The 26,595-nt window shown below is 46.0% G+C and overlaps 1 protein-coding gene across 1 annotated transcript; it reads right to left on the bottom strand.

The window, feature by feature from the left end:
- Window positions 1-463: 463 nt before the first annotated feature.
- Window positions 464-18,663, bottom strand: ENDOD1 (endonuclease domain containing 1). Its single transcript, XM_014070053.2, has 2 exons — window positions 18,117-18,663; window positions 464-1,784 (listed from the first exon to the last, which is right to left on the bottom strand). The coding sequence occupies exons 1-2, from the start codon at window positions 18,438-18,440 to the stop codon at window positions 660-662; spliced, it is 1,449 nt and encodes a 482-aa protein (XP_013925528.2). The 5' UTR covers window positions 18,441-18,663; the 3' UTR covers window positions 464-659.
- Between the last annotated feature and the right edge of the window lie 7,932 nt (window positions 18,664-26,595).

The raw sequence follows: 26,595 nt of genomic DNA, 5'->3' as shown, positions 1-26,595 counted from the left end.
CTAATCACACTTATAGTTTAGGCAGCATTAAATTTGGGGTCAGTGAATTCAAACCACTATCACTGTACTAAGATGACCTTGAGTTTACAAAACCATTAAAATCTTTGAAAAACCATCTGCATCCACAGGGAAATCCTTTCCATATTTTAGAACTCGGTTTTCTCCATCCCAATGTCCTCCAGAAGAGATGGATTACAACATCAAAAATTTCTACCCCAAAACAGCGGAGGATCATTCTGGTTGAAAATGATGGTGATTGCAATCCAGCACAACTAGAGGTTGCTGGATTATCCAGAGAGCCAAAAGATTTGGGCCATCACTGCTTGCTAAGAACAATGCACTTATCCACATTTTTTTAAGATGTTTTAGTCAATCTCAGATCCAGAGTGTTCCATGGTTTTTTTTCCCCCCGAAAGGCTGGACACAAGAAGTAAGAAGCCAATAAGTTCAACTGCTCCACAAGTTCAACGTTTTACAATAAGTGCAATTTTAATTTGCCATTAAATCCCCATTTCAGGCTTACATAAGCTCACCCATGTTACCAGAACATCGGTTCATCACTGGAAATGTCACCACAATAAATACGTATAAGAATAGCTGAAGATAAGCAATAAGAGAAGACAAATATTGCTTTTGGAAGATAATCTCTGGAGTCAGTCTTAAAAAACAGTCGTGGGAAGAATCTTGCTAGCTAGGAAAGACACAACATGGTTTAGGCCCTTCACCAAACTTGTGGTAGCATTGATGACCAATATGAACAGGCCCCCAATGCCTGAAGCGATATCTTTGAGCACACCAGGAATGGCACCCAGGGTGTAAAAAGGGAAAGACACAATATCCAGGATCAGGTTAACGGGGACGCTAAGAATCCTGTAGGTCACCATCAGGACATTGTAGATGTTTTTCGCAATGCCATTCAAGATGCTGACACCCACTCGGCCCAGGCAGATAAAGATATCCAGAAGAGCCAGGCTTATCCCTTTGATGAAGGTCCACACAGCACACAAAATCTTCTGGACAATCCACCTCAGCAAACACCACACGCCTTTCACAAGTTGGCAAATCAGATAGCAAACAAATTTAACCAGTTTCCAGATCGGGGTAACAATGAAGTGGCAAAGGTTTTTCAGGAAGCCGCTCTCCTCCTTGGCGGTCTGAGTGTGCTTGCTCTGAGTGGGCTTTTTCATGCGCGGTTTGTCCGGTTTCTTCGCCTGGACATCCTTCGCCGAGCGCAACACTGCCTCCAGCTTCTTAGGATCCTGCCTGTCTTGGCCACAGTGGTCCTTGAAGAGCTCAGCTCCAGCAGGAAGCTTCTTCTCAAGAGCTTCTAACGTGAGGTCTTCCAGGCGACTCTCCGCATCGGCCTCTTTGATAAATCCCACCGACCAGGTTTCGGCACCATTGTCACAGCAAGCTGCCAGCCAGACGGATTTGGGGACCGCCATTTTGTCCTTTACTTTCAGAGAGGAAGGTATCGCTCCGGAGAGGAGATGGAGATCTTTCCCATTTTCACAGTTGGGAGCCAAACTGTGAATGACCAGCTGCTCAACCTCCCAGTGCCAAAGTTCCTGGAAAGGAGGGGAGAGTGGCACTGCATTGGTCAGCGTGTGGGTGGCAACGTGATGGTCATCCTTATGAAGGCAGCTGGGGTTCAGGTTCCCCCTCTCGTAGCCAGAGTCTACATAGTCTGCCATGAGGGCCTGGTTTCTCCCCAGATGTTCCAATGCCTCTGCAATCTCAGCTTCGGGCATCATTTCTTCCTGTTTGTTTCCAGGGTCATCAATCTGAAAAAGAGAGAAGAGAAACTGCTGAATTCATAATCCATATTTGCCGTCTGAGTCATTTCCTGCAAACTGTGAATTCCATCCATCCCCCACCCCCCAAATAAATGGTTGGAAAGAACATTTTGGAAATCTGCAACGATGATGTTAGCTAGGTGGGTAATGAAACATCTGAGAGCCAGTTTGTTTGGGTGATTAAGGCACCAGGCTACAAACCAGGATGTCAGGCCTGCAATTATATTCCTTATAGAATTTTGGCCTGCCAAACTTTCTCTTGTTTCATTAGTATAGTTGATGGGAGGGGGGAATAGACAGAAGTAGGATTATGGAATGTGTTATTGTCCTTCTTTCCTAGAAGACCAAAGTCATCTTTTGCCTCCACACTTTTATACCTTACTGGAAGCAGCTGGGTGTGGATGCCAGCGTGGAAGAAGAAGATTGGACCATGTGATGGATTGTGGGTGTGGGGACAAGATCATGAACTTTTAACTGGGTGAAATTCTGATGTCATTTCCAGAATTGGGATTAACACGGATGTGCTAAAATGTCTGCTTTATTAAATTGGAACTTTTAAGGATCGTTTTGCCTTGGACTCTGATTTAATTCTACATGATACTTGGAACGCTGACACAGGAGACTGTGAGTTCTAGTTCTGTTTTAGGCATGAAAGTTGGCTGGGGGGACATTTGTCCAATCACCAGGAGACTATGAGTTCTAGTCCTGACTTAGGCATCAAAGCAGATGGGTGACTTTGGGCCCAACTCACTTCACAGGGTTGTTGTTGCAGGGAAAATAGGAGACGTTTTAGGCATATTTGCTGCCTTCACTTATTTATAAAATTAATAAAAGTAGGATATAAATAAACAAACCTGAAAGCCATCAGCCAAGCTTAAAAGAAGCATCACATATTCCATAATTTTAGAAAACGTAAATCATTTCCAATATTTTAGTGATGGATGTTTCAAGATAATCCTGGTATTGTCCTTTTAAATGGCAAATTTTATAACAAAGCCTGTGTCCAGAGTTAAGATCTTGAAATTATGCATAATTTTTAAATGCTCAAATTGATTGCAAATTTCAAACATGCGCCGCCATTTTTTAAAATCTAGAATTAGCAGCTAGCAATGGGGACAACTGAACTTTCTGATTTTATATTTGTTTCGGTATTATTTATTGGTCATGGACCAGTCAATTCATAAGCACCTTGGGGGAAAAGAATGCTGGGAAGATTTTGAGGCAACCCAAGAAAGGTTAATACATACCTATGATGTGATTTTTAAAGGTCAGCCTAGTATCTCATGACATAGTTAGGTATGATTAATATAACCATGATTTATGGAATTAACCCAGAAGGATGCTTGCATTGTACATGCAGAAACCTTACATTGATTGGTTCTTCAATCATGAAGTTATATAAACCATGTGGAGCAGCCTTACACATAAACCTCCCTTCCTGTTTCAGATTTTGGCAGCCTCCTGTCATGAATTAGTTCTTCTGACTCATATTCCAGTGTTGGCAAACCTTTTTGGCACCGAGTGCCGAAACAGGAGTGCACACACAAGCATAGGGAGCACCAAAACCCGGAAGAGCAGCTCCCCAGTGCACGTGCGGAAGCACCGGAAACCGGAAGAGTAATTCCCCGGCATGCATGTGCACACCCGGAAGCTGAGCTTCTGGTTTACGGCATGCGCATGTGCGCCAGGGATCTGTTCTTCCGTTTTTTGGCACTCCCCCGAATGCAAAGACCAGCTGGCCGGCATGCATGTTCATGCCAGAACCTGGAAGAGCAACGGGCGACAGCTGGTGTGCTTAGAGAGATGGCTCTGTGTGCCATTTCTGGCACGCATGCCATAGATTCGCCATCAGTCCCATTCCATAGTCAGTAGGTTCTACATTCTGTAACATTCCAAGACACCTCAAGTAAAAAGGCTAGAAGTCTTCATCACCACGGGAAACAGAAAGTTAAACAAAGGTGGAAATCCCCACGTCATTCTCAGGAAGTTAAAAATGACTACATAATTCAGGAATGTGTTGATGTTGTACTCTATTAAATAAACAAGACTGCCAAGCAAGGCAGAGTTTTACTTCCATCAAGAAATGTTCCCTGACATGGAGGATTTTACATACGACCCCTGACTACAATCTCAAAATCATTGCTGGAACAGTTCTGGCCAATTTGACAACTCCGGTGGCAATGGCGTTCTGCACCCACTTAGAAACCACTTGCCTATTATTACAGATGGCCCTCAACTTATGACCACAATTGAGCCCAAAATTTGTGTGGTTAAGTGAGACAGTTGTTAAGTGAGTTTTGCCCCATTTGCTGAACTTCCTTGCCGCTTGTTAAGTGAATTGCTGCAGTTGTTAAATTAGTAACGTAGTTTATTTAATGACTATGCATCCAAATTTTGATGTGACCATGGGGATGCTACAACCGTCGTAAATGTGAAAAACAGTCATGAGTCACTTTTTTTCAGTGCTGCTGTAACTTCTAATAGTTACTAAATGAATGGTTGTTGAGTCTAGATGACTGTAGTTATGTTTTTCAGGTCAAAATTTCATCATTCTTCATTCTTTAAAAATAATGGCTTTTTTTAGCCTGAACAGAACATTATGGGGGAAATGTAATAGTGACCTACGAGAGAACAGATACTGTTTCCCTGAAAATAAGACCTCCCCAGATAATAAGCCCAATTGGGCTTTTGAGCGCATGCGCTAAAATAAGCCCTCCCCTGAAAATAAGCCCTCCCCTGAAAATAAGCCCTCCCCTGAAAATAAGCCCTCCCCAAAAATATTGCAACACAGCAGCAGCCATGAGGTGACCACGCTCGCCGCTTCCTGCACCTCAAAAATAATAAGACCTCCCTGAAAATAAGGCCAAGTACTTATTTGGGGAGTCAAAAGAAAATAAAACCCTGTCTTATTTTTGGGGTAACACGGTACATTCTCTGTTTTCTGTGGGACAGAAATAGGTGGGTGGAGGCGGATTTTGAGTTAGGCTTTAAAAAACACAACTAACAATAAGAACTCTTTGATGGCAGAACAATGCCTAGAGTAGCAGTGGGCTCTTCTACACTTGAGACAATGAAGTGGAAACTTGATGGGAAATTGGTTGGATATCCAATTAAAATCGAGATGTTTGGCAACTGACTTGTATTTATGACAGTTGCAGTGTCTCAGGGTCATGAGGCTAAAACATATAAAGAAAGGTTGCTGGGACTGGGTATGTCTAGTTTAATGAAAAGAAGGACTAGGGGAGACATGATAGCAGGGTTCTGATATCTCAGGGATTGCCACAAAAAAGAGGGAGTCAAGCTATTCTCCAAGGCACCTGAGGGTAGAACAAGAAGCAATGGGTGGAAACTAATCAAGGAGAGAAACACCCTAGAACTAGAAGAAATTTCTTGACAGTGAGAACAATTAATCAGTGGAACAGTTTGCTTCCAGAAGGTTCGAGGTTCATTTTATTTATATGCCGCCCTATTCCCAGCGGGACTCAGGGCGGCGCACAAACCCAAGGAGGGGGGGAGGGAAAAACACAAAAACTACAAAAAGTACAGGGCATTTAAAACAACCAACAGCCACACGATTCAAGAGGGGAAAGGAACTCATCGACCCCAGGCCTGCCGACACAGCCAGGTTTTAACAGCTTTTCGGAAGGCCTGGAGAGAGGTGAGGGTCCGAATCTCTGCGGGGAGCTCATTCCAAAGGGCTGGAGCCGCCACAGAGAAGGCCCTCCCCCGGGTAGTGGCCAGATGACATTGGCTAGTAGATGGAACCCGGAGGAGGCCTAATCTGTGTGATCTAATGGGTCTTTGGGAGGTAATTGGCAGCAGGCAGTCTCTCAAGTACCCAGGTCCAATACCATGAAGGGCTTTATAAGTGACGACTTGGGAAGGCTCCAACATTGGGAGTTTTTAAGGAGATGTTGGATAGCCATTGGTCTGAAGTGGTGTAGGGTTTCCCGCCTAAGCAGGGTGTTGGATTAGAAGACCTCCAAGGTCCCTTCCAACTCCGTTATTCTATTCAGTTCAGTTCAGTTCTGTTCTATTCTATTCTATTCTATTCTCTATTCATGTGGTCGCCTTTGTGACATTCTGACAAGCAAAGACATTTCACTCAGCAACCGTGTCACTAACTTAACAAAGGCAATGATTCACTTAACCACTATGGCAAGATAACTCATAAAATGGGGGGAAACTCACTTAACAAGTGTTTCACTTAACAACATAAATTTTGTGCTCAACTGTGGTTATATCTCGAGGACTACCAGTAGATTACTTGAACATTTTCTCCATCAGTTGCCAAGGTTCTACAAGGAGATGAGAAAGCATCAAAGCTTATTCATCCCCCTTCAAACTCTTTAAATTGGATCAGTACTAGACCATTTTCCATGTAGAAATGAACAGAAAGCTGCTGTTGAGATTATTCCAGTCAAATCCCATCTCTACCATCAGTGCTTCGTCTGTTGTTGCTATTCTTTATCTCAGATAATACCATGAATTCCTTGCATGCCTAGATCAGCCAAGTACCAAATGAGGAACATACAGCAAAGACTGGCCTAGCATGATCTTCTTTCTAAATCATTGAGGATGCTCATTTACTCACCGAACAGACACTACATTGGTGCAACGGAGCTAAACTTGAAATGAAGGTTGCACCCTTGGGGCAGAGTCTCACGTGTAAGTGTTATCGTTTTGGCTAATTATGCCTAATTGTTCTCACTAGCAGGCAATTATTATACAATGCTGCTCAGGTTCTGTTGGTGAATTTTGGACATGAGCTATGAACTGATGCCTGGAGTTTGGCAACGTGACGCCCTGTTCAAATCACAGGTGGGTCTTTGAATTTCAACCACAATTGCTTGAAGTTACAAAAGCATTGAAAAAGAAGCCTGTAGAGATTTCTCTGTCATCCAGGTCATTGATGACCCAAAGGATTTTTTTCGGGACTTTCTTGTTTTTTCTTTGGAAGACATTTCCCTTCTCATCCAAGAAGCTTCTTCAGGTCTGACAGGATAGTGGGGGATGGAAGGATTTATATTCCTTGCAGACAGCTGGTCATTTGCATCCTTTTAGAGGGTGGTTGAAGCACTTGGAGGTTTATCTGTGTCCTCGGGGTCACCTGAGTGGTGCAAATGGTTCCTGTAAACAGCCATTTTTCCCCTGGAAATCCATTCCTACTTCCACACCATTCAAGGGGTGTTCATCCCAAATTGCATAGCTAAAAGTCTGTAGAGATTCTCAGCCATCCAGGTCACAGTTGTCCCAAAGGTGCTTTTTTCAGGAGGCAACTGGACTTTCTTGTTGCTTTTTTTTCTTTTGAAGACCTTTCGCTTCTCGGTTCCACTACAAAACCGCGTTCGACTAAAGGGCGCTCGACGAAACCGCGTAGCTGACGTCATCACAGCGCGACAACAGCGCGGAGAAAAAAGCACGCTGTAAACGCTAAACCTAAAATTAACCCCTAAACCTAAACCTAACCCCCCTAAACCTAACCCCCCTAAACCTAATCCTAAACCTAACCCTAAACCTAACCCTAAACCTAACCCTTAACCTAACCCTTAACCTAACCCTAAACGTAACCCTAAACGTAACCCTAAACCTAACCCTAAACGTAACCCTAAACGTAACCCTTAACCTAACGATAAACCTAATCCTAACCCTTAACCTAACCCTAAACCTAACCCTAACCCTAACCCTTAACCTAACCCTAAACCTAACCCTAAACCTAACCCTAAACCTAACCCTTACCTTAACTTGAATCGGCTTGCTTTCAAAGCGCTATTTAAAGTGCCCTTCTTTCTCCGCGCTCACTGTTGTCGCCCTGTTGATGACGTCAGCGACGCGGTTTAATCGGGCGCGCTTTAGTCGAACGCGGTTTTGTCGTGCCACGTCGCTTCTCATCCAAGAAGCTTCTTCAGCTCTGAACCGAAGAAGCTTCTTGGATAAGAAGCAAAACCTCTTCAAAAGAAAAAAAAACAAGAAAGTCCAGTTGCCTCCTGGAAAAAACGCCTTTAGGACATTGAATAAAAAGCACGATGGTTGCAGCATCCTCAACACCATATGATCAAGATTTAGTTGCTTGGCAACTGGCTAGTATTTATGAAGGTTGCAGCATCCAGGGGTCATTGCCATTTGAGATCTTCCCAGCCAGCTTCCAACGCGCAACAGGAGAAGCCAGATTCACTGAACGGCCATGCGATTCACTTAGGAACAGCAGTGATTCATTTCCCAGCAGTGGTTAAAAAAAAGTTCATAAAATCAGGTGCAACTCGCTTAACGACTACCTTGCTTAGCAAACGGAAAGCCTAGTCTCAACTATGGTCATAAATCGAGGACTATGTATATAAGATACCATTTGGTTTTATAAAGTGCCCGATCTAGACGAGTGAACCACGCCTCTGCCATTATATGAATCAGGCATTCTTCTATTTCTCCAAGGACAAATGGGGAGAAAAAGTGGAGGGAACACAGTAGAGCTTGACAGCTGATTATATGCTACAGAAATAGTAACATATCTCACTCCTAAGGCATGTTGCTGAAATGTTTCTTATTACAACGCTATCTACAAGACTCCTTCTCCCATAGCTACTGGGAGGCACGTCTTACAACCAGACAATACGATTAATTAAAAACCCGATATCTCCATTCCCACAACATCTTAAGCTTGATTAGAATTAATCGAATTCTTACTAGGATTCTTAGCACCATGCAAAAAATGGTTTGTTTGTTTGTTAGCTTGCTGGCTAAGGTAAGGTTCAGTCATACAAATCCGGGAAATGGGTTAATTTAGTAATCTGTTGTATTAAGGTGTGTTACTGTGATCCCTATGCATTCATCTATCCAAGTTAAGGTATAGGTTCCCTTTGCAAATATGTGCTAGTCATTCCTGATTCTAGGGGGCGGTGCTCATCTCCGTTTCAAAGCCGAAGAGCCAGCGCTGTCCGAAGACATCTCCGTGGTCATGTGGCCGGCATAACTAAACGCCAAGGCACACAGAACGCTGTGACCTTCCTATCAAAGGTGGTTCCTATTTTTCTACTTGCATTTTTACATGCTTTAGAACTTTTAGGTTGGCAGAAGCTGGGACAATTAACGGGGGCTCACTCTGTTACGCGGCGCTAAGGATTCAAACCGGCAAACTGCCAACCTTTCTGATCAATAAGCTCAGCGCCTTAGCCACTGAGCCACCACGTCCCTTAAGAGGGTGGGTTAGAGACTCTAAGGTTCCTAAAAAGGTTTCTTAGCCCATGCAAAAAATGGCTTGTTTGTTTGTTAGCTAACTATTATACAATTCTTCAGGTTAATTTAGTAACCTATTGTATGGAGGAATGTTACTGTGATCTCTGTGCATTCATCTCTCCAAGCTAGACTAACAATAATGTAAAGTGCAGCCTGGGGATGATGGATGCTTTAGCCCAAATATAGCAATAGCAATAGCAGTTAGACTTATATACCGCTTCATAGGGCTTTCAGCCCTCTCTAAGCGGTTTACAGAGTCAGCATATCGCCCCCACAGTCTGGGTCCTCATTTCACCCACCTCGGAAGGATGGAAGGCTGAGTCAACCTTGAGCCGGTGAGATTAGAACCGCCGAACTGCAGATAGCAGTCAGCTGAAGTGGCCTGCAGTACTGCACTCTAACTACTGCGCCACCTCGGCTCTCTTATCTAGAATGGGGAAAGGAGGCTACTGTATACATTGTTATTTACAGCTGTCTCACTGAGGTCCCAAAGGAACCTGGATGAAATATTAGTTTGTTGCTTAATGTTTTGCCACCTCAGAATGATAATGCTCTCCTGCGCCTCATTCTGAAACCCCAAATACCACGCCTGTTTTCATGCCCTATCAGGAAAAACATGCACAGCAGCTAAGGCAGTGAACATAGCATGGCATTAGCTGGTCCTCCAAATAGGCTTCGGAGACTAATTGGCTCCCTGGACGCACACAATGCTCGCCTTGAAAGGAGCCTGTTGTAAGCCAACTGAGTCATTACAATGGGATATGTTTGTTTGAGGGACTCCCCCGGTTGCTTTTTTCCCTTCCCTATTCATCTTGCAGTCAAACGTCCTTCTGTTTTGAGAAGAAGCTTGTTTGCAGACCACCGTGGTCAGGGCAGAGGTTGGTACAATCCTAGCCTCCTTCAGAGGGAACATGGGAACAAACCGCTTATCAGGTCCTCAGAGAGATCATAAATAGCCTGAGAAACCTCAGGGAGAGAAAGAAAAAAATAATAATAATAATAAGCATATATACCGTATTTTTCGGACTATAAGACACACCGGAGTATAAGACGCACCATGATTTTGAAGAGGTAATTTTTTTTTGAAAAAGGTTTTGCATTATGCAGGCCTCCCAAACCCCTATTTTTTTTGCAAAAAAAGGGGGGGAATGGAGAGCTTTGGGAGGCCTGTAGAGTGCTCCTGGGGACTTGGGGGGCACAAACGAGCAAAAACGGCATATTCTTTGCTCGATTTTGTCCTCCCCAGCCTCCAGGAGCACTTTGCAAGCCTCCCAAACCCTCTGCATATCCATTTTTGCAAAGGGGGAGGGGTTTCAGTAGGTCAAAAATGCTGTATGCAGTGTTTAAGACGCACCCAGATTTTCACCCTCTTTTTGGGTGGGGAAAGGTGTGACTTATGCTCCGAAAAATACAGTATGCTTTCTTCTCAATATACTGGATAAGAGGCAGGGCAGTCCTGGGAAGAACATCACAGTCCAACATGAGAAAATTATGAGATCCCACCAGTGTCGTTAACCCTAAAAATAATAGGATTAGGTCAGAAGTTAAGTGTTCTGGAAACAAGCCAAGTCAGATTTTAGTTTAAATTTACAGCAGAGAGTTGTCTCAGTCCCTCTGCTGTGGCTCCCTGTCATCGGTTGGCGCCACAATGGATACGGCTTCCGGTTAGGACAGGTAGAGGAAAAAGGAAACCGTGCTAGGAGGGGACTCTATGGTGGAGGAACCGGACTTCTGGTCTGCTCCAGAATTGAATGGGGGACTTCTGGTTAGGAACTTGCCGACCCCTGGATTATCCCAAGAAAATAGCATCCATGGAAAGCTGGTCTTCCATTCCCAGCAATCCTGTCAAAAGCACCAGCTCTTAATTTGTACCGATGGGGAACATCCCCCCTTCCCAAAATGCTAGGCAACATTATTCTTTCTCTCCTTTGTTACAACCCACTCCCTAAAACGCTTTCCTTGAAAAAGGTAAAGGTTACTGCTGCCCAGGGCGTGATGCTCCCCTCCGTTTCTCAGCTGGGAGAGTCTGTGTTGTCCAAAGACCCTTTCCATGGTCATGTGACTATATGCTGATGCACCCAACACTGTTACTGAAGTGGTACCTATTTATCTACTTGCATTTGCTTTCGACTTGCTCTGTCGGCAGTTTTCCTTTAAATATTTTCTGACCCTGGCAGAATGAGCCTCCTGCTCCATAAATCACCTTGTGCAAAATCCCTTCCAGTGATCCCTTGATCTCGTCTCTTGATCTCCTCCTAGATCTCATCCTCTGCCCAATGACCTCCTACCCAATTTCTTTAGCCAGGCTGGTAATAAACGACACTCTTCTTATCCTCTTGGCTGATGTCTATAGTCATAGCTCTATCACTATCACCAACTGCCTCCCCTCCCTAGATAGCAGAGGCCCAGATGCAAACCCAACGATCCCATTTTCATATTGCCAATAATTAGAGATATGGACTGAAGGCAGAAAGTTAAGTTATGCCTAAAATAATTGCTCCCCGTTGCAATCCAGAAAAGTGTTTATATTGAAGTGATTAAAGGAGCTGCTAATTGCACTGTTAAATTAACATCCAGCAAGCCCTCAGTGATGAAGTCAAAAAGAGGCCAGCTTATTACTCAAAGATGCACTTCGTGTGTAAAACTTCCAAGCAGTGGCTTCTCCGGAGTAAAAATAAAGTCTCAAATGGTAACAAAATGGAACAACCCTGGAATTGTTCTTGAGAGATCTTAGGTAACTAAACCGTCCTAAACTAGACGAATCCCAAGGTCAGTTTTAACACAAGCAGCATCTCATATTCCTCTGAAAAAGTTTTCATCAAAAAGAATGGTCAGCCAAATCTGAGAGTTGTTAGCTTGTGGCATAGACCAGAGGTCACCAATTGGTGGTCTGTGAGAAAATTTTGGTGATCTGCAGAAAAATTATTTGCATTTTTTAATATTGCACTAAATCAGGGGTCCTGAAACTCCGCCCCCTGGGATGGATACGTGAAATGAACGCTTGTGTTGCTGCAGAGAGTCTCCCCCTTTGGGGTCTTTTTGTGTAGGTCAGAGGGGGGGCAGAAATTCCAATTTGGGGTCTGTTTTAGCCTTCAGGTGCAGGGTTTTGGGCGAAGGCTGGTGACAAAGAGCCGGAGGGCCTTGTTCCAGTGGGACTACATCATGGCCTGGAACTGGCTGACCATCTCAGCCTGCTGAGCTCCAGGGGCCGATATCTGGCCTTGCACTCCCGCAGGTCTTCCCTTGGCTTGGAAAGCCTATGCTCATAGTGAGGTGCTTCTACTGAGCCTCCTTCTCGGTCAGATCCAATTTGAACTGAGCCAGCTGTTTTGCCAAATCTTTCTCGTGGTGGCTGCTTAGCTCCAACAACCGTGGCACGACATAACCGCGAACGTCAAAAGCGCGCTGACAACACCGCGGCGCTAAAACCGCAATGTCAAAAGCGCGCCGACAACAGCACGCCGACAACAGCGCGCCGACAGAAGCGCAATTTAACTTAAGGTAAGGTTTAGGGTTAGGTTTAGGGTTAGGTTTAGGGTAGGTTTAGCGTTAGGTTTAGGGTTAGGTTTAGGGTTAGGTTTAGGGTTATTTTTAGGGTTATGTTACAGCGCGCTTCTGTCAGCGCGCTGTTGTCGGCGTGCTGTTGTCACGCGGTTTTGACGGTGCTGTTTTGTCACCGCGCTTTAGTCTACCGCGGTTTTGTGGTGGAACCCCAACAACTGCTTCCTGTTGGGGTCTTAAGGAGCGCAGGCGGGGAGGTAAGGAGTGGCTGGGAGGGGAGGGCCGAATAGAGAGTGGCGAGGTGCCCCTCAAGGTGAGTGACATTGAGTTAGCCATGCCCACCCAGTCACATGACCACCTAGACATGCCCACCCAGCCGGTCATTAGGCAGATCATATTAGTGGTCCACGGGCTTTAAAATTATTAATTTAGTGGTCCCTGAGGTCCGAAAGGTGGGTGACCCCTAGAAAAAATCTTGGCAAAGTTAGCCAACCCTGCTTGGGAGGGAAAAGCAGGAATGTTGAGTTCTGAGCCAATGGCTAACTTTCTCCCTTTTGTTGGAGTTGGGAAAGGTAGAAAGAAAGAGAAGGAAGTGGATGGCCAGCAGCAAGGTGGATGGACTGAGTTACAGTGGTGATGGGCGCACCATTGAAAGAACAGGTTAGGAACATATCACATGGAGAAAACCTATCTAGGTAGTCACTAAGAGTCTATACCTGTGATGGCCAACCTATGGCACGCATGCCCAAAGTGGCACACGAAGCCATGTCACCCGGCACATTCGGCCTTGCCTGTTTGTCTTCCGGGTTTCTGGCTTGCATGTGCACATAGCAATAGCAATAGCAATAGCAATAGCAGTTAGACTTATATACCGCTTCATAGGGCTTTCAGCCCTCTCTAAGCGGTTTACAGAGTCAGCACATTGCCCCCAACAATCTGGGTCCTCATTTTACCCACCTCGGAAGGATGGAAGGCTGAGTCAACCTTGAGCCGGTGAGATTTGAACAGCCGAACTGCTGAACTGCAGTCAGCTGAAGTAGCCTGCAGTGCTGCACCCTAACCACTGCGCCACCTCGGCTTCTGACATGACTATCAGCTGTCCTTTGCGCGCATGACAGTGCCAAAAACCAGTACGTGCATGAGTGCCGGCCAGCTGATTGTTGCATGCTAGGACCCGGACGTTCGGCTTTTCCAGAGCGTAATCCCTTCACGTACGTGGCAGTGCCAAAAACCAGCCTGCGCATGTGCGCCAGCCAGCTGATCGTCAGGCACGCATGCACACTAGAACCCGGAAGTTCGGTTTTTCCAGACCATGGACCCGAGAAGCGTGCACATACACGTGTGATGCTTCCATGATGTTTCTGCATGACCATCACTGATCTATACCAACTGGATGGCACCTAATCAATTGATCCTTAGCCAGAGATTTTCTGGGCATTAGATTAAAGCTACAATCGCGTTTTGCTGGCAAAGCCAAACCCTGAAGGGGAATCATGTTTGGGGAAATCAGAATTGCAACATCAAGAGTCATTCTTTTTCAATCCGTCTGCCTTCCCCAAACTAACAGTGCACACCCAGTTTTTGCCTTGCTTTCCTTCAAGGGGAAACGCTGTGTCTAGCCTGTTCTGTTTTTTGGAATGCATTAGAGCCACTCCCCCACCTGCATAGCTGCTTCAAAAGAAATAATTAGCAAGTTGCAGAGAAGGATTAGCATTGAATTTCCTAACATTCCCTTCACGTTTCCTTTCCTTAAATCAAGCACCTGCGTGCCGAAACATTCACTCCTATCAGATACTGTCAGCCTTCCCAGGTAGATCCGATAGGAAACGTATCAGCTAATTCTATTTTGCTGTAAAACAGCAATAAAGTTTGCACGTCTGAAAGTCCAATACTCCCGCCATCTCCTTTACAACCCAAGAAAGTAGATAGCGTCCCTTGTGAGTCTTCTTGCCCTTCCCATTTCATAGCTGTGGGCTATGCGGTCTCTTATCTAACTGTTCCCTAGTCAGTATCTCTTTCTTCAGTCACCCAAGGTCTTTCCCACATACCACTACACATACTTCATGCGATTGAATTGATACAGCTTCTTCTACACCAGGCTCCAAATTCACCTTTGCTTAAAGCACTTGGATTATGGCCAGATACAGGATCACAGTTTTCTTTTCAAGGAAACTTTGTAACTGGTTATGTTTACTTAGGGACATAAAACTATGGATTCTACCTTGGGAAATAGGTATAGGGAATAGGCAGAGAGCTGAGGTGGCGCAGTGGTTAGCATGCAGTACTGCAAGCTAGTTCTGCTGATTGCCGGTTGCCTGCAATTTGGCAGTTCAAATCTCACTAGTCTAAAGGTTAACTCATCCTTCCATCCTTCCGAGATAGGTAAAATGAGGACCCAGATTGTTGGGGGCAATAGGCTGACTCTGTAAGCCGCTTAGAGAGGGCTGTAAAAGCACTATGAAGCGGTATATAAGTCTAAGTACTATTGCTATGACTGCTCTTGAAGCTAAATCTGTAAATCACAAAAAACAGGCTTGTGTTTGCACCAAATGATTAAAATAACCCCACCAATTAAAGTAAAAGCTATTGATATTTTTTTTAGTGCCTTCACATCAGCATTCTCCTGCCAACAGCCCAGACCCGTCTCTTCCATTATTTTGACAAGGTTTCCCAACTGCTTGCCTTTTTCCTAGGTTTGAGAGAGAATTGTCCAAGGTAATCCACTGGCATTTTGACTAGGTCAGGACTAGAAGCCACAGTCCTTCAGTCTCTATTCTGATGAGTTGAGTTTTCTTTTTAAAATTAAGGCACAAAAAAATGTCATTTTTATCCTCCTTTCAGAATTCTAGAATGCATGCTATCTTTTTGTCTGAAATCCCCAATATTTTTTTTTTAAATGAGTCTAACTTAAAGTAATAAGCTCCTTCCACGCTGCGCTTTATCCTTCCTTCTGCCTCCTTCTATATCTCTGTTTTAGTCCTTATAACGGTGCTTACTGCAGTAAATATTACACGAGCTTCCCTTAGTTAAATTTGCTAAGCAATCACTCTCTGTGCAGTAAGCAAACTTATGGGATGGATGTGACTTCCCAAAATGTTAAAAACTGTGCACTTAATAGGATTTCACAGAGCCATTCAGCCATTTGATATTTTGCAATGCTAAAGGGACATCAAACTCAGGCTGATGTATCCCATCCAAAGCTACAAATGACACATTTAGATACACATTTAGATACATATTTTTATAGATACACATTTTTAAAAGTCAGCACATACAGTGTACTATTAGGACACCTAAATCAAAGGTAACAATGGATTTACAGATACTAAATAATAATAGCAGTTGTTATTATTAATCTCTTTTATTCATTAAACATGAAACTCAGTCAACTGAACATTTAAAAATGTATCACAAATATCATTGACTGGTGCTGATGGTTAATATGGATTGCTGCCAGCATCCTAGGTATCAACCAAATACCTTCATTATTATTATCTTTTTTATTCATTAAACATGAAACTCAGTCAACTGAACATTTAAAAATGTATCACAGATATCATTGACTGGTGCTGATGGTTAATACAGATTGCTGCCAGCATCCTAGGTATCAACCAAATACCTTCATTATTATTATCTTTTTTATTCATGAAACATGAAACTCAGTCAACTGAACATTTAAAAATTCATCACAAATACCATCGACTGGTACTAATGGTTGTTGATAAGAAAGATTTTAAAAAATCTGGATAGTGGATGTGGCAGTGACTGGAGACAGAAGAATAGAAGAGAAAGAACTGGAGAAGGTAACAAAATATCAAAAACCTACAAATAGAAATAGAGCGACTGTGTCAAAGGCAAGCAAGGGTAGTACCAATAGTAATAGGTGCCTTGGGTGCAATCCGAAAACAACTGGAGCACCATAGGCATTGACAAATTCGCCATCAGTCAATTGCAGAAGGCAGCTTTGCTTGGAACTGCTTCTATCCTGCAATGCTATATGTAAACATCTGTCAAACATCCAGATCTGCCTATCCCAGGTCCTTGGTAAGGATAGGTAGACCAAAATGCCAAACCCAGACTGAACATCTGGCTGACTGGGCGATGGTCAAATAATATGCAATGCAATAGTATTTGTAAAAAGCACCAAAGCTGCTTTTAAAACAACAGATTGGCCAGATTGCTGGCTTAGGAAGGAAATATACGGAATGAATGGAATGCACATGTGTGTTCATAGAGAACTACATGGCATGAAACTGTTCCAAATGCTTTTTCTCTTAGCACAGTTCCCAGTCCCATGAATCCTGCTTTTCGTCAACAGAGGACTCCCTTAGCCCGCCCATCCCCTTATAACCGATGAGATTCACTGCATCAGCTTTTGCCAGCCTGTTTACCCCTCCGGGTGCAATGGATTTTGGTTGTTTTTTTTCAACTCCAACAAAGGCCCACCCAGCCATGCCAATTTATGGGACCTGAAAGTCCGGTTTATAAAGTGACCCACACCTCAGAGAAGCAACCCAAAAGGATTAGCAATTTGGTGGTTTGGTGGGTGGATGACTTCAGCGAGGTGAATGGGGGCTTGCCTTGGTTAAAGAAAGGAGGGGATCTTCACCAAGGAATCTGCTGCAGCTGACTGCGGCTCTCTTCCTAAGCCACAGAGCCTGGTTCAACATGACTTGGCATGCAAAGAATTGCATTCTAGAGATCTCTTCCAGGATCGAATGCAACCCCTTTTTTCCTTCTCAGCATCCCCACAAGTCTATCTAGAGAGCCGTGGTGGCACGGGGAGGGGGGGGGTTAGTATGCGGTATCGCAGGCTGACTCCGCTCACTGCCAGGAGTTCAAATCCTGACTGGCTCAAGGTTGTGACAGCCTTCCATCCATCCAGGGTCATTAAAAATACCGAGGACCCAGGTGGTTGGGGGGAGGAGGGGAAATAGGGAGGGCAAAACCCCTTAGAGAGGACGGTGTAAAGCACTATGAAGCGGTATTTTATTTTTATTTGATTTGTCAATGGTTTACAAAGTAATAGATATAAGAATAAACACGAGGATGAATGAAATGGGTAGGAGTAGTAGACACAATGGTGCCTTAAGAGCCGAGGTGGTGCAGTGGTTAAATGCAGCACTGCAGGCTACTGCTAGATCAGCAGTTCAGCGGTTCAAATCTCAGGCTCAGGGTTGACTCAGCCTTCCATCCTTCCGAGGTGGGTAAAATGAGGACCCGGATTGTTGTTGGGGGCAATATGCTGACTCTCTGTAAACCGCTTAGAGAGGGCTGAAAGCCCTATGAAGCGGTATATAAGTCTACTGCTATTGCTATATCTGCAAGGTCTTAATGCAGGCAGGCAGGCTCTGGGCTTGGCAGGTCGCATGGGCTGACCCAGCGCATCTCCTACATTGCACCCCAATGGGACGTCCCATGGCAGGGGCGTCTGCCCGCGCGCACATGCACACATGCACATACACACACACATGCACACATGTACATACACACACATGCATACACACGCATGCACGCACGCATGCATGCACACCCCCCGTTTCGTGCTTCCCCCCACGAAACGCTCTCCCGCCGCCCCGAGGCTCTCACCTGCGGCTCCACCAGCCAGCGCGCCTCCTGCTCCTCCTCCTGCTCCTCTTGCCCGGCGGCCTCCCCTGGGGTGTATCGGAAGGCGGCGAAAAGCGGCACCTTCTCCCGCGTGCTGTAGAGGGTGGCGAAGCGCGGCTCCCCGCGGTACTTCTGGCAGACCTTGGCCACCTGCTCGGCCGGGAAGCCCACGGGGGGCGCCTGCCCGTAGAAGAAGGCATCGCACTCGGCGAAGCCCGGCTGGTCGTCGCCCACCACTCGGCCCTCGCCGGTGGAGGCGGCCCAAGCCAGCAAGGCCAGGAGGCAGGCGGGGAAGGCGGCTCGCATCGTGGCCGAGGGACGGCAAGACCGGCCGGAGGCTCTTGGCCCGAAGGGAGAGAAGAAACGGCCGGCGCTTCAGGCACGGAGAGAGGGAGAGGGAGAGAGAGACGCTCCCGCCGAGGGTTCCTGCCTGTCTTCCTGCCTTCCTTGCTGGCTGCGATCCTGGCCGGCCACCCGGGAGCTTGTGAGCCGCGGAGCCTCTGGGAGGGCCGAGATATAGGAAAGGGCGCCCGCTGCCAGCAGACGCGCCGCCTCAAGACTCAGCGCGCGCGCGGCGGTGGCGGCGGCGCCTCCTGCACGTGAGGAACGGGGCTGAGTCACGCCGGGCGGGGAGGTTGCGCTCCTCAGGCTCCCCCACTTTCCCCCACCCTCTCTCCCTTTTCCTCCCTCCCTCTCCCCCTCTCTTTCCCTCCCTCCTCCCTCTCTTCACCCCTCTGTCTTCCTCTCCCTTCTCTCCTTCCCTAACTTCCCTCCCTCTCTCTCTTTCCCTCCCTTCCCTTTTTCTCCCTTTCCCCATCTCTCTCCCTCCCCCTCTTTCCCTCCCTTCCCTTTTTCTCCCTCTCCCTCCCCTTTCACCTCCCCCTCTCTCTCCTGCCCCCTTCTTCCCCCTCTCCCTCTCCCTTTCCCTCCTTCTCCCCCTCTTTTTCCCCTCCCTCTTTCCGCTCTCTTTTACTCTCACCCCTTTTGTTACCTCCCTCCCTCTCTCTTTCTCTCCCTCCCCCTCTCCCTCCCTTTCCCCTCTCTCCCTCCCCCTCTATTCACCCCTCTCTCTTCCTCTCCCCTCTCATTCTCTCCCTTTCTCCCCTACCCCTTTCCCCCCTCTCTCTTTCCCTCCCTCCCTTCTCCCTCCCTCTTTCCCCTCTCTCCCTCCCCCTCTATTCACCCCTCTCTCTTCCTCTCCCCTCTCTCATTCTCTTCCTCTCTCCCCTACCCCTTTCCCCCTCTCTCTTTCCCTCCCTCCCTTCTCCCTCCCTCTTTCCCCTCTCTCCCTCCCCCTCTATTCACCCCTCTCTCTTCCTCTCCCCTCTCTCATTCTCTCCCTCTCTCCCCTACCCCTTTCCCCCCTCTCTCTTTCCCTCCCTCCCTCTTTCCCCTCTCTTCCTCCCCCTCTATTCACCCCTCTCTCTTCCTCTCCCCTCTCTCATTCTCTCCCTTTCTCCCCTACCCCTTTCCCCCCTCTCTCTTTCCCTCCCTCCCCCTTCTCCCTCCCTCTTTCCCCTCTCTCCCTCCCCCTCTATTCACCCCTCTCTCTTCCTCTCCCCTCTCTCATTCTCTCCCTCTCTCCCCTACCCCTTTCCCCCCTCTCTCTTTCCCTCCCTCCCCCTTCTCCCTCCTCCCCTCACTTCTCACGTTCCCTCCCCCTCCCTCTCTCTCCCCCCTCTCCCTCCCCTCCCCCCCACGCTTTTCTTCCTGTCTAATCTACGTCACGGGGGCAGCGGGCGGCTCGGCCTGACTTTTGGCTGCCAGCCACCACCCATCGTCAGAACGGGAGGAGGAGGAGGAAGAGGAAGGGGGGCGAAGGCGGGGAATGCTGCAATGCGGTCGGGATCCCCCGACGGGAGAGATTTTTTTTCCCGAGGAGTCGGCAAATCCACGCTCCCTGCGGCGCAGCGACCGCTGGCGAGGAACGGGGCGGCCGCTGCGGCTCTTCGCTCAGCCCAGGGCCCGTTTTCCTTAACAACCGGGCATTGATCCTTTGTCTGAACGACCCTGGATTGAACGGTGGCCACGATCGGTTTGCATCCTTCAAGCCTTCAGGTTTAAGGTTGACCGTGTGTGACCCAGTCATTGGGGTCTCTAAGACGCAGCTGATGGTGGAGGAGATGGCCTGAACAACCCCCAGCCATTTACATTTTGTAATTAATCACGGTTAAACAAATCGTAAATAAACCTCCTCAAAACAGAAAGAGCTGAGGAAAGGGGCACCAAAGAAAATCAAATCCATGGCTGTTCCCAAGATGCTTTTTTGAAGAGGCAACTGGGACTTTCTTGGGGTTTTTTTTTCTTTGAAGACGCTTCTCATCCAAGAAGCTTCTTCAGCTCTGAGCTGAAGACTTCAACGGAAAAAAAAGGAAAAGAAAAACCAGAAGTCCAGTTGCCTCTTTGAAAAAGCACCTTTGGGGCAACTATGACCTGGATGGGGGGAAGAATCTCCATAGACATGAATCCATGGATCTTTGAGGGGTTTTATTATCCCGATGGATCCTATGAACATAAAGCCTTAAATTCACAAGAGATTTTGATGACAGATTTCTCCCGATCCCTGAAAATAATCTACAGGCAGCAATAGAATCAATAAGGTTTTGGCAGAGGTGGAGCATAATCAGTGGAAAGTTCAATTGTGTGTTGAAGTCTTCTGTAGAACTTCTGCGTTGGGCACTATTAATAGCAACAGCACTTATATACCGCTTTACAGTGCTTTACAGCCCTCCCTAAGCGGTTTACAGAGTTAGCCTACTGCCCCCCCAACAATTTGGGTCCTCATTTTACCGACCTTGGAAGGATGGAAGGCTGAGTCAACCTTGAGCCTGGTGGGATTCGATCTGCCGAACTGCAGCTAGCAGTCAGCTGAAGTAGCCTGCAGTACTGCACTTTAACCACTGTGCCACTGCACTTGGCTCTAATAGTAGATACAGGTAATCTATGACCCTAATTGGGATCAGCAACTCTGTCACCAAGTAAAGGGGTTGTTAAGCAAAACATCACATGACCACCTCTCTTAGCGATGGCAGTTTGGGGTGTGGTCCTTAAGCAGATCATCTGAGGTTGTTAAGCATGCCATCATGGGACTTCCTGCTGGCTTCCCCATTGACTTTGCTTGCTGGAAACCAGCTGAGAAGGTTGCAAACGAAGATCAGGCAACCATGGGACTCTGCAACCATCATAAATGCGGGACAGTTGCCCCTGAATTATGATCCTATTGCCTGCAGGGGTGTTGCAACAGTCCTAAGAGTAAGGATTGTTCGAAAGTCACTTTTTTTCAGCACCATTATAATTTCGTTCAGTCACCAAACAAATGATTGTTAAGGGAAGAAGACTAAACTAAAAATAAAACCCCATACTGTATATCTTAATGCAGCCTTTATGAAATTGAAGTTCTTGAGATCCTTAAGACTTCATCTCCTATTATCCTCACCCAGAATAGACAATGGCACTACCTTGGAGAAGACAACTGTGAAACGTTTGTGAACTGTTAATAGTATCTACTTCCTGGGCTCCAAAATCACCGCCGTTGGGGGCTACAGCCAAGAAATTAAAAGACGCTCACTCCTGGGGAGGAAAGCTATGGCAAATCTAGGCAGCATACTAAAAACCAGAGACATCACCCTGCCAACCAAAGTGCGTATAGTCAAGTATAGTTTTCCCAGTTGCAATGTATGGCTGTGAAAGTTGGACCATAAGGAAGGCTGAGCGCCAAAGAATTGAGGACTTTGAACTATGGTGCTAGAGAAGACTCCTGTGAGTCCCTTGGACTGCAAGGCAATCAAACCGGTCAGTCCTAGAGGAGATCAACCCTGACTGCTCTTGAGAAGGCCAGATCCTGAAGATGAAACTCAAATACTTTGGCCACCTAATGAGAAGGAAGGACTCACTGGAGAAGAGCCTCATGCTGGGAATGATTGAGGGCAAAAGAAGAAGGGGACGACAGAGAATGAGGTGGCTGGATGGAGTCACGGAAGCAGTCGGTGTGAGCTTAAATGGACCCCAGAGGATGGTAGAAGACAGGAAGGTCTGGAGGAACATTGTCCATGGGGTCGCAATAGGTCAGACACAACTTTGTGACTAACAGCAACAACAATAGTAGCACCATCCCAGAATTCAGTGTGCAGTTTGATAACTCTGCTCTAAAGAAAATATTGCACAACTGGGGCGGGGGGGGATGCGGAAAAGAGTAGCAAAAAATAATCTGTCATTCGGGTTGAAGGAAAGTGCAGCATCTGGCGTTTTATCTTAGAAAGAAAAAGAAAAGGGGGTTGACAGAACGAATTAAATGATGCATTGTGGGGGGCAGGTAGATGAATGGACAGAGCCCATCCTTTCTCATCTTTTAAGAGAAGCAGATTGTCAGGTGCTACTTCATCTAATAATCAGGAAAGAAACCACTCAACTCCATTTGTTTGAAATTAAGTGTACTTTTACTAATTACAAATGAATAGTAGCGAAGCAAAGCTGAATCTGGTTAATTAGGCGCGAAAGCAAAGAATATCATGTATAGTTCAATCCCCTCCCCTTGGCACTCCAGTCCATAGTCCAATTATAATTCACCCAACAGTCAGGTGGGAGATATCTTCAAAAAACATCACCAGGATGGAATGCTGGACAGTTAACCTTGGCGGGAAACTCCCTTCCTCCGCATGCGCAATGAGATGGTCAGGCCAGCGTCTAGAATCTTCCTCCAGCACATAATGATTCCCTTCCCAAATACCATGCCCCCCCTCCCCGTTTCAATGGCAGCCGAAGCAGCAGCAACGCAGAGGCTGACACAGATTCTTTAGAAGTAATGCATTGATTGTCACCAGCCCGCATGACTTTCAAGGGGAACCAAGCAAATTCATAGAAAGATTGAAATGTCTTTGAAGATTAGTAGCTCAGGTTGGTAGTTATGTTGTTGGTTTGAGCTCTGAGCTTGGCGATTTGGTTGCAAACGTTTCAGCCCCATTCGAGGAGACATCGCCAGTACGCTTTGGATCAATCCACGGAAGAGGCCTCCTTGAATGGGGATGAAGTATTTGCAATCAAATCACCAAACTTGGAGCTCAAACCAACAACATCGTAGAAAGATTATTAATGCTTCCAGTTTGTGCCCGCATGAAGAATGGGAGGCGAGGTTCTATAGACAGGATAGGGTTAGATTGATATTGTAAATCATCTTCCAGCGATTCTAAACCAAGGAACAGAAATCTTATCTAAGACCAGTTCATGCAATGCTTTTATTGCACTGAAAACAAAGTATTTAAAAAGTAGAGATATACCAAAAGCAAAGTATTTTCTGGATGAGTTCAAATTATACATCTGCTTATTACTTCTGGATTATAAATAACTACTGTATTTTTTTGCACTATAAAACGATCTGGAGAGTGATGAAATTCAAATTTTTTAATACCGGTTCTGTGGGGGTGGCTTGGTGGTGGGGTCCTGTGACTGAGTGGGCATGGCCAACTCGATGTCACTCGTGGCAACGCCCACTCAGTCACATGCCCCCATCACCACCAAGCCACGGCCACAGGACCCAGTAGGAAAAAAATGCGTGTCGAATTGACTGAACCGGGAGGATTTCACCCCTGGCTCCGGACTATAAAGCGCACCTAGCTTTTGGGGTGGAAAAGAAGAAAAAAATCTGCCTCTGCCTTCCAGCATCCATTAGTAGTCATCTGACCAGCGTCCTTGCAGCAAACAGTCTGATCAGCTTCAGTTTAGTTTAGTTTAGTTTAGTTTTATTGATCTTGTATGCCGCCCACTCCCGAAGGACTCCGGGCGGCTTACAATAAAACAAGGGAGGGGGGTAATACACAAAACAACATATTAAAATATACAACAGTCACAATTTCCGAGGGGCTGGATATTTCGAAAGCCCCCCAGCCTGCTGGAGCAGCCAGGACTTAACTGCTTTGCGGAAGGCCAGGAGGGTAGTGAGGGTCCGGATCTCCACGGAGAGATCGTTCCAGAGGGCTGGAGCTGCAACAAAGAAGGCTCTTCTCCGGGGAGTCGCCAGCCGACATTGGCTGGCAGATGGAATCCGGAGAAGACCTAACCTGTGAGATCTAATCGGTCTATGGGAGGTAATCGGCAGGAGGCGGTCTCTCAGGTACCCAGGTCAGCACGTTATTGCAGCCTGATTTAGCACAAGCAGCTGATTGGCAGTTGGATCGGCCTCCCAGAATACAGCCGATTAGCTATTCCAGGCTGCAACAATCACTTCCGCCTATTGCCACTCCCACACATCCCATTTTCGGCATCCGCGTGCCCTGTTTTTGGCCCAATTGTCGGCACAATAGGAACGGGCCAAACACGGGACGCGTGGAGACTGAAAATGGGGCGCACAGAGGCCAAAAACGGGATGCGCGGAGGCCAAAAATGGCCAAAGGAGCAGTGGCGGGGGGGGCGCTTTGGCAACATTCACTCTATAAGACGCACAGACATTTCCACTCACTTTTTTGGTGGGGGGAAGTGCGTCTTATAATGCAAAAAACACGGTATACCCTCCTTTGATTATCTGATTACAGGTATTCCTCAACTTCCTCAACAGAACTGAGTCTGCTGCAACAGTCATAAACAAAAAGATAAATATTTTTAAAAAGTATTTAAAAATGCAAATCGCCTTTTTCAGCACTGTCAAGAATTCACATATCACTAAATGAGTTTGTCCTAATTGAAGGACTACCTGTAGGTGATTGACAGATAGATATACATGATAAAACTTCTTTTATTTGTAAAACTTCTTTCCGTATTACTGAGTTAAAGTACTCTCAACCTACACTTGAATCCACGGAAAATTAAGCCAGAATAAAATTTGTTCCACCCACAAATGTTCCCTCTTCTGCCTCCGTTGTATATTAACCAAGTTATTACTGAATGCAGCTGTCCTGACTATCTTTGCATAGGCAGAGCGTGATAAGCAAAACAATTGGTTGATTTTCCCTTATTTTATGATTTTTCCCTTCTTTGCTAATCTTCCCCTATCAATTTGTCACTGTGCGGTGGGAAAACCATTCAGTAACCACAGGACTAGAGTAGGCATGGAACAGGTTTTCTTACATCTTTCATGTCTAAACGCCTTTCTAAACTGCTCCTCCTACACCCAAATATGTCTTGACCTGGCTAATTTAAAAAAAAAAAATTACAGGGAGTCGCAGGGAGCTGTGCCACAAACAATACTTATTTATGATATCCTTCCTTTCCTTTCAGCATTTAGGGAATACGCGTGACATTCAGATTCCTGCATGCTCTGTTTGAGAATAGATGATGGGAGAGAACTGGGCCCATCTTTCCATCATTCTTCTATTTCCACTATAGAATCCAAGCATTTTACAGTTCTGTCATTGATTATTCTAGTGCAGAGGTTGACAGCCTGCAGCTCTGGAGCCGCATGTGGCTCTTTCATCCCTCTGCTGCGGCTCCCTGTCGCTGGTCAGTGCCACAATTTTGAGAGGAGCTTCTGGTTAGGGAGGGTGGGTGAAGCACAGTGTGCCAGGAGGAGACTCTATGGCAAAGGGCGGGTTTTCTGGTTGGCTCCACAATTGATAGGGCTTTCGGTTAGGACAGGTAGAGGAAAAAGTACGCCATGGTAGGAGGAGAGACTATGGTGTTGGAACTAGACTGCCGGTTTGGCTCCAGAATTGAACAGTGGGCTTCCGGTTAGGACCTTAGTGGCTCTTTGAGTGTTTAAGGTTGATGGCCCCTGCTCTAGGGTTACTGCACAGTTGTGGTACACATTTACTAACAGCTTTTGACTTCATCATTCCAACATCTACATATCGTTTTATATAAAACAGGTGTTAGGCATGCATGCAGTAGGGAAACATTTATATGCAATTAGAGCAGACTTGCCAAAGAAATTCAGAGACTCCCCATAATTAAAAATACGTATTTGTACTGTTCTTGTACAACGAGCAGCAGAGGACTCCAAAGACAATAACAGCAGAGTAGACCAGTAGGTAGCAGGGCCTGGGAGGAGGAAATGTGTCCACACCAACAATCTAAAGTGCCTCCTTAAACTTAAACTCCAGTATAAATTCAAAGCATGACAAATTTCACGCCTCTTTTATGAACATGAGCCGAATATGACAAACTTTACATGCCTTTTATGAACATGAGTTAAACATGGGAAAGCAAGGACATCAGCATGGCAACCAAATGTAGGTTAATCCACTCTATTATGTTCCCTTGCAGCTATCTATAGATGTAAAAGTTGGACCTTAAAGACTGGAAGAAAATGGACTCGTTTGAGCTGTGGTGCTGGAGAAGGTTCCTGCGTGTTCCCTGGAGAACAAAGGTGACCAACAAGCAAGTACTTGAGCATATAACTCCAGATATGTCCCTTGAAGTCAAAATCACGAAACTGCATCTCACTTATTTTGGCCAGGTGCTGCGGAAGAATTCATTGGAGAAAACAACTGTGCTTGGGAGAATCTGGAGTAAAAGAAAACCAGGCCATTAAAGA

This window comes from Thamnophis sirtalis, unplaced genomic scaffold (assembly GCF_051295495.1).
Source record: "Thamnophis sirtalis isolate CommonGarterSnake01/CBP01778 unplaced genomic scaffold, rThaSir2_p1.2 scaffold_8, whole genome shotgun sequence".
NCBI classification, from domain to species: domain Eukaryota; kingdom Metazoa; phylum Chordata; class Lepidosauria; order Squamata; family Natricidae; genus Thamnophis; species Thamnophis sirtalis.
The sequence above is the reverse complement of the archived record's forward strand: the minus strand, read 5'-3'. Positions and strand labels throughout refer to the sequence as shown.

What these genes read in the sequence shown, in the direction of transcription:
- ENDOD1 (XM_014070053.2), bottom strand. Translation starts at nt 18,440, where the DNA reads ATGCGAGCCGCCTTCCCCGCCTGCCTCCTGGCCTTGCTGGCTTGGGCC. An exon ending in GCTGGCTGGTGGAGCCGCAG is followed by an intron (nt 1,785 to 18,116) that starts GTGAGAGCCTCG and finishes TCTCTTTTTCAG; the next exon opens with ATTGATGACCCTGGAAACAA.